General features: G+C 39.2%; 1 protein-coding gene across 2 annotated transcripts in view; it reads left to right on the forward strand.

Annotated features, from left to right (window-relative positions):
- PPARGC1A (PPARG coactivator 1 alpha) overlaps positions 1-5,297 on the forward strand; it is a 476,597-nt gene extending 471,300 nt beyond the window's left edge. For both annotated transcript variants that reach the window (XM_043544575.1, XM_007058105.4), the window contains exon 13: positions 1,666-5,297. In XM_043544575.1, the coding sequence (XP_043400510.1) occupies positions 1,666-1,769 (104 nt within the window). In that variant the 3' untranslated portion in view covers positions 1,770-5,297. The remainder of the gene's footprint in view (positions 1-1,665) is intronic.
- The last annotated feature ends 3,075 nt before the right edge of the window (positions 5,298-8,372 follow it).

Raw genomic sequence — 8,372 nt, forward strand, 5'->3', positions numbered from 1 at the left:
TGATGTCGTGAGCAGAGATGAAGGAGAGAAGCCTGAATTGTCCCTATGATGAATTATAAATTTCTTCTTTACACCTTCCTGTTGCTGGAGAATGGCTGCTTGAGCAGGTGATAGTTTTTTAACACCTGACTGTGGTGTCAGTGTCTCTTTGTCTCTGAAAAACTGGTTTGGGCCTGCTTTTTTTTAAAACTTGGAGTATGTTACAGCAAGGATATATAGTAGAAACTTATAACTTCACATATAATGTTGATACACATATTTTACCAGGACAATAATGTTCAGAAGTTTGACATTTCAGACAATACCTCAATGTTGGCTAAAATGTATCAGAGTCTTAGAAAAGTGGTGAACATAATAGTATAGACTAGCAGTTCTCAAACTATGGGGCAGGCCTCCGAAGGGAAGTGTGGGAATGTGTCAAGATATGTGTGAGCTGTGTACTTTTTTATTTTTTTATTTTTTGGACTTCTGGCTGTCAGCCCTGGGTGGCTCATGCAGAAGGGCTGGGCATACCCAGGAGGCAGGGTTAAAAGGGACAGCAGGGGTCCCGCCAACCTGGGGCTGACAGCAGAGTCCTGTCACCTGGGCTCAGGCTCTCCTTCCTTCCCCACTCAATCCCTCACCTGGGGGCTGGGGGCCTCAGGCTTTCCTTCCACACTAAGTTTGCTGTGAAAAATGATTGATAAATATCACTTTTCACATTGCCTCCCTTACCTCTGCACTGCTGCACCCTTACTTCTAAGACTGCTGTAGAAAGTGATATGGACAAATATCACTTTTCACATTGCTACTCTTACTTCTGCGCTGCTGCTGGCACAACGCTGCCTTCAGAGCTGGGTGCCTGGCCAGCAGCCGCTGCTCTCCACTCTGCCTTCAGAGCTGGGTACTTGGGGGGAAGACCATAAACATCTACAGACCCAAAGAATCAAACTGATCAAATCAGTTTGAGAACCACATTATTATTTATCATTTGTATTACAGTAGCATCTAGAGACCCCAACTGAGGGTCTCAAGCAGCCAGATGCTGGGACTGCATGACAGGGGATGGATCACTCAATGATTTCCCTGTAATGTTAATTCCCTCTGTAACACCTGTCATTGGCTACTGTCGGGAGACAGGACACTGGGCTAGATGGACCTTTGGTCTGACCTGGTATGGCTGTTCTTGTGTTCTGTACAAAGCCATAGTCCCTGCCCTAAAGCGCTGACAGTCTAAATACACAAAATAAACAAAGGGTGGGAGAGAAAAAAATACAGGAAGGTGAAGTGACTTGTCACCCAGTAGGACAGTTGCCAAGTCAGAAATAGAACCCGGAGCTCCTGGGTCCTAGTTCATTTTTCTATCCACTGCCTCTCTGCAGAGCCCTTTAATCCATGATTTTAACCTGCCTTTCTTCAAGCTATGATTTTATTAGAAAGCCCCTTTCTTACACAAAGCTTCTCCGCTACCTAAAGTCTTGGTTCTAGCACCCTGTCATATTTCCGGGGCATGTGAATTTGCTCATTGATGCCTTGTTGTTTCCATAATGGTAGTGATTCAAACTGGTTTGAAGAACAAACTGCAAGCCTTAGGGGGTATTATTGTATGTGTGGGAGGGGAGGAGAGGGAAGTGTCAATGAAATTTGCGAGACCTCTTAGCTCATCTCTGCATCTCTTGGTTTCAGACTCAAACTCAGATGATTTTGATCCTGCTTCCACTAAGAGCAAATATGACTCCATGGATTTTGATAGTTTACTTAAAGAGGCACAGCGAAGCCTGCGTAGGTAACATGCATCACAGCTGAGGATAATGGAGGGATGGCGAATACCTCACGGACATCATGTCCTTCAATAATGGACAATTTAGAAGTCATACTTAGGAATTTCTCCTACTTTACACTCTCTGTACAAAAACATGGTTTACATGAACACAGCTGCTTGAAGAGTGAAGAGGCAAAATGGATATCCAGGAAGCACATGTATATCTATGGGTGTCAGCTTTACTTTCCTGGGGTGATTGGTGGTGGGGGGGGGTTCTGATGTTCATAGAGAGTGCAAGTGCAAACCCCTTGAAATGGCAGCAGTTCCACAGAGTTACACTTAAAATGTAGAACTTCAAAATGTGTACATATCACATTTTAACAAAACAAAAATCAGATTGATAACTACAGCTGCTAATGTCTGGGAATCAGACACTGCATTTCTTTAAAAAGGCGCTTTTTCCCACAACACAATGATAATATGGCAGTCCAGAAGAAACCACAGGTCCTAGAAGCTGATTGTCCTTTTATTTTGTTTTTCTGATGGAGGAGAAATCGAAAGGCTAAACCTTCCCTAACATTTTGAAGTTTCATCTTTTAATTCTGACACCCATGTAAATTTCCAAACTGTTGATCTTCCACAATGAAATTTTCAAAGCCTTGTTAATGGTCAGATGTGCAGCTTGTTCAGCAATTTTATTCTGATGAGCGGACATGGTGTTGTATTACTAACGAGAGTTGGGTATAACTGTCTGGTGGGGGGGCGATGTGTACAGATAGCTTATTTGCTACATTCTGTAATGTAGCTGAATATTTACAGATATGAAATGGGAGTATTTTTATTTTGTGTACATACTGTATGACAATGTTCTTTTTTGGTTACAGCTATGCACTGTAAATGCAGCCTTCTTTTCAAAAACTGCTAAATTTTTCTTAATCAAGAATATTCAAATGTAATTATATGAGGTGAAACAATTATTGTACACTAACATATTTAGAAAGCTGAACTTATGCTTATATATATTTGATTGTAACAAAAAAGAGAAAAGTGTGTGAGTGTGTGCGTGTGTGTGTGAGTGTGTGTGTGTTGAGTGCAAAAATATCAATGCTTTACACACATTCGTCCCTTCTTTGGTGACCTTATCTAAGAATTTTGTCAAGAACTATCCAAACCCAAAAGGTATTAACCACTTCTGCAATATTTTCCACATTTTTCTCATTGTTTGTTTTTCTTTTGCAGTTTTATACACTGAATTTGTTAGCAGAATGAAATTTTCTCATCTAAAATTTTCTAGGAGATATAATTTTATGTAAAATCTCTTAAATGGGTAATCATTAAGAAATGTTTTTATTTTATGTATCAACAGTAGTTTTGGAACTAGAAGTCAAAAATCTTTTTAAAATGCTGTTTTGTTTTAATTTTTGTGATTTTAAAAAATGCTGAGGTACTACGCACGGTATGATTTTTACAGTAATTATGTGTGTCTAAGCACTGTTCTTGAAGCCAGTAATCTTTTCATTGGCAGAGCTTGATGATATTTATCTATATTTTTTACAGTTATGCATCCTGTATAAATACCAATCCTTCGTTCCTTTGTTTACTAAAGAGACCTATTTATCAGTTGCAACTAACATATTTATTATAAATTATGAGACGACTAAAATAATGAAAAGGCCAGTGGAAATTTTGTACCTAGGATGCATGACACTTGTCAGGTTGGAATAAGTGCTTCATTTGGAAAATTCAGCTTTTGCAGGAGCAGTGTTTTTTTAACTGTGCTCTAGCATGGCCTCAGATGTGCCCATGACATTGTTGATGAAATTGCTTCTGCTAACTTAAATAGAAACTTCAGGAAAAAAACTACCATTCTGAATATCAGGATTTCATCTGAACTTGGAGCTTCAAGAGTGAATCAGTAAAGTTTGGAGTCCGCTTGTAAGTTTATAGATTGGTATTCTATTATTGTTTGGCATTCATGACTTCTTTTAAAGATATGGCACACCTACCTATTTAATCTCCCTTCTCACCCCGACTCTTAGAAAACCGATTTCACCCCTAAGCCAATGCAGCTGATTTTGATAGCTGCATTCATTTTATCACCAGCATATTGTGTTCTGAGAGATTCCACGTCTGTCTTGTTGGATGCTTGCTTGATTTTTTGGCTTCTTATTTCTAAGTAGGTAGATAGCAATAAAAAAAGAACTTTTTCACAGGTTCAGTGTTAATCTGCATAATTCTTGTCCTTGCTCTGTAGGTTAAAATGCAGGTATTTTAACTTTGATTGTGTGAATGCCAAACTAAAGTTTACAGTTTTCCTTTCTGGATTTTGAGTATCTTCTGTTGTAAAGAAAAGAATATTAAAAGCAATAAATTATTTTTTAGAAATCAATATTTAGTATATCATATTATGTGTTCAAGGACCAGATGCATTACCTATTTTGCCTTTAAATTTCTGTGATTAAATTTTAAATATGTTCTCTTTTGCCCTGGATTGCTGAGATGAACAAATTGTGTGCTTTTTTTCTTCTTCTTCTTCTTCTTCTTTCTTTTTTCCCCCCAAACAGACATTATGCCACAGCTCAATTTTTTTTTCACTGGCCTGACAAATATTCTTCTCTTGAAGATGGCTTTCCTCCGTGGATTTACAGATTACATATGAAATTTACGTAGAAGTAGGATCTCTGAATAAAGCTATTTGTATCTTTTGTAGACACTGTGGTTAGCCCATCAAAATGTAAAGTTAGGGATTTTTTTTAAGAGAACATTTCAAATTAGCACATGTATCACATCATCACTAGAGGCAAACTGCAGTATAGAACTGTATGTCTTTTAGATGAAGATTGTACCGTTGCTTCCATGCTGTGGTAAGTACCACATCTGCAATACTGGTAACAGAACTGGTACTTAGGAACTATGGTCTTTTCTAGAGATGTAACAAAGTAATTCCTACATAACACAAATTGTTCTGAATCCAAACAGAAGGAGTCTAAAATTGAGGGGCGGGGGGAATCTCAATCTGTGTTAAACAACTCCGAACAACAGTTGGGTTGCCATTGCCGATAACAGCACGGAGAGAAAAGTTTGTGCTACTAGGGTATAATAGTTGGGTCAGCTGAAAAAAGCCTTCTTTTCATCTCGTTAGATGTAAGCTTACAGTAGGTAATGATTATGTGTCCTTTTTGATGGCTGTAATGAGAACTTCAATCACTGTAGTATAAGATCTGATCTATAAATGACCTAGAATAGCCATGTAATATAATGTGATGATTCTAAATTTGTACCTATACGACAGACATTTTCAATAATGTGAACCACTGATCTGATGGAGCTACTGTAAAATTTGTACAGTAGGTGAAAGTGTAAAGCTATTGGTTGGACTATGCTGAATAGGGAAAATGAACTATTAGTTTAGCCCTTGCTGGGCTATTTTCCACCTGCCAATTCTACATGTACTGTTGTGGTTTAATTCATTGTATGAAAATTCCTGTGATTTTTTTTAAAATGTGCTGTACACATCAGCCTCACTGAGCAAATAAAGGGAAACGAATGTTTCAAATCCATTTCTGTTTCTCTTATTTATCACAAGTGAATTAGTGGCCTATTTTCTAGCAGGACACGCATTGGGTTTCCTTTTAACCTCTATGTACCTTCGTAGCTGATTTCAAACAGTAGTACAACTTGCATCTGGGCTATTGTTCCTTGTTTTGAGCAGCGGGCCAAAACAGTGGGTTTACAAAAGAAATCCGCTAGGTGAAAAATTGCTCTTAGATTTTTTCACCTAATGTAACTAAGAGTCACTTTGAAAGATCAGCAGATGACTCATGGGAAATGCTGGAAAACTTTCAGTTTAGAAATCACTTAAGAGTTACTGGCTGTTGAGCAGTTGTAATGGGATACAGCCTTTCACTTCTAGGTCACACATTTGAATCTAGCTCAATTTGGTAAAAGGGGTTGACGTTAATATTGGCTGATGGCCTCCGTCTACTGCCTAATGAATAACAAGCTTCTGTATCATGGAACACCATTCCGTTACAACTGGCACTCATTAGCATTGTTATATCAGTAGAGAGGCCAAAGTGTCAACAAGCATGGAGATTTGGGGCTCAAGCCCCCTTTGCAAATGGAAGATGTACACCTGCTGAGCCATTCACATTGGCTCAGGTAACACACAGGTAGCAACCGCAAAGTTCAGTACAAAGCCTACTGCAATGCAAAGTGCATGCCCTGCGTGGTGATCTGGCAAACTACATTTTCAGCGTGAATGCACGGAAAAGGGGTGCAGGTGGAAGGGGAGAGAAATGAAATTATCGGCTGCAGTTACACTGAGCCCTCATGCATGGTATATTAGTGAGTAGCCGGTGACCAGGAAAACCCCGTGCTATGCTGCTCTGCCAGCAATCTTCAAGGATGATTAGTAATAAAGCACCAGGCAGAATGGCCTTCTCAGTGGCTCATCTAGTGAGCCACCTCTGCATGCTGCTAGCTTGAGATTTTAGTCACCCTCTCCTCCAGAATGAGCTGAAGCACATTGGCAAGGCAGCACGGGGACGGTTGCCAATACAATGCTAGAGATAGTCTGTAGATAAAGAGAGGACTGTCTGCCTGAGAGGTTTCAGAAGCACTAAATTCACTTTAAAAACAATTCTGCTCACAGAGCATATTTCAGCTCTGTCAGCTCCTACCCTGTCCAAATTACAACTAGTTCCAAACCCTGCCATTCATTTGATCTTCTGTCTGCATGTGAGTGTGACTGACGTAAGTGCTTCCAACGCACCCAGTTTAAGGTGCCATCTTAACTAAATAACACGGTTTCAGTAGTGAACCGACTTAAACTGCTTCTGCAACTGCTTTGTCTGTTGAAATGAAAGGAGAGTCTAAGTACGTACTGCTACACTAAGAGGGAGGAAGAATGGATCTCTGCTGGGGCTATGCCAACCCCACAGTGTCCCCTGGACCCAGAACTTTGCAGGGAAGGGCTATAGATATTATATAACATGAGATATTGATATTATAAGTGAGATTAATACATGCAGCAATATACAGGCATTTCATAGAGTCTAAGCACTAAATACATGGTTTTGCTCAAAATAGGTATTAGTCTTATAACAAGTGACCTAGTCTGGTCTCCAGCTACGAGGTTCTCCGTTCTTAGCTAATGCCTGCAGCCTGTCAGAAGCTGGCATCTGGCACGCCAGCATCACACTGGCATCTGGCACGCCAGCACAACAGCTGCAGAAGCAGTTCAAGCAGGGTCTGTTGGCAACCTGATGATGTCATTAGACTGCTCTTTGCTTTTGTCACTCTGGACAGTCTCGTCCCTGTGCTGACTGGCTGCTCATCCCAAACTGCTCTGTTGTCCCTTCCATTGGCTGGCTGGCTATGTAAGTCCCTCCTCACAAAAGCCCACCCAAAGGGTTTAAAAGCAAACACTAACCAAACCAAAAACCATGGCATAGACATGAAGGTTGAAAAACCTGCACTCTGCTTATATATGATAGTCCTTTCCCTCTACCTTTTGCCTGTCTTGTCTATTTGAACTTACAGTTCTTTGGCACAGGGACTGTCTTCTACTCTACATTTGTACAGACCCTAGCAGTTGGCCATTGCTGAAAAACATAATAAACCATAATGCTGGGGTTTCTATTTAGTAGCATGTTTTTAACCATTTACAGATCCAAAATATTGAGCTTTTTGCTCACATTGCTCTTGGAATGAAATTTTTCACTGTGTGGGATTGACAGTGACGCATTGTTCCAGTTCATGTTAATGCCTAAAACTTAGCAGGCCAAATCCATCCTTGATGTAATTAATCAATGTCAGTGGAGTTGTACCAAGAATGAATTTAGCCCAATATTTCTCTAGTTACTGTGCTATTTAATTTAATTTGTTTATTCATGTCATGACTTTTGCAAAGCACTTTAATGCTTGCAAAAAGCACTCTATTAAATTTGCAATAAACTAAAGTATTTCTTTTTTCCCATTCCATCATTTAAGGTTTATTGCATAAAATCAGGATCTCATTTATTAAGAACGCGTCTCGTCTATTGCCTAGGCTCCACCCAGAGTCCTAGGCTAAGTACTGAATGTTAAGCTTCTGTGGTCATATTTAGGCACTTAAATAAGTGTCCACATTTTCAAAACTGCTTAACACCCAGCAGTTCCCACTGACTTCACTTACAGTGGCTGGTGCTCAGTACATTAAGATCAGACTGTATCTTTAAAGCTACAATTTAATAAACCATTTAAACACATGCTTAAGTCCTGAATCAGCAAATTACTTAAGCACGTATTTAAGTTCCATTGAAGGCAAGTGCTTAAAGGCTTTACTAGATAGGGATGGAGTGCTAAATTGGAGTCTACATGCCTAAATTTGGATTCAGAAACCTAATTTTAAGCATCTATTCTTGAAACGTTAGGCCTTAGCTGTAACCTTTAATGTGACAGTGTCTCTTGAAAAAGTCATATTTTTAACGCAAATTTTTCAGTAATAAAGCAATGATAGAGAAATGACAGAAAATGTTACATATAGTCACAGTTGTTCCTAAATAAAATGTTTAAAAAGTTTTATATATGGCTTTTGCAAGATTGTTTGCTTTATTAATATCATTACACTCCAAGGTATAACTCATTG

This window comes from Chelonia mydas, chromosome 4 (assembly GCF_015237465.2).
Source record: "Chelonia mydas isolate rCheMyd1 chromosome 4, rCheMyd1.pri.v2, whole genome shotgun sequence".
Lineage (NCBI taxonomy): Eukaryota > Metazoa > Chordata > Testudines > Cheloniidae > Chelonia > Chelonia mydas.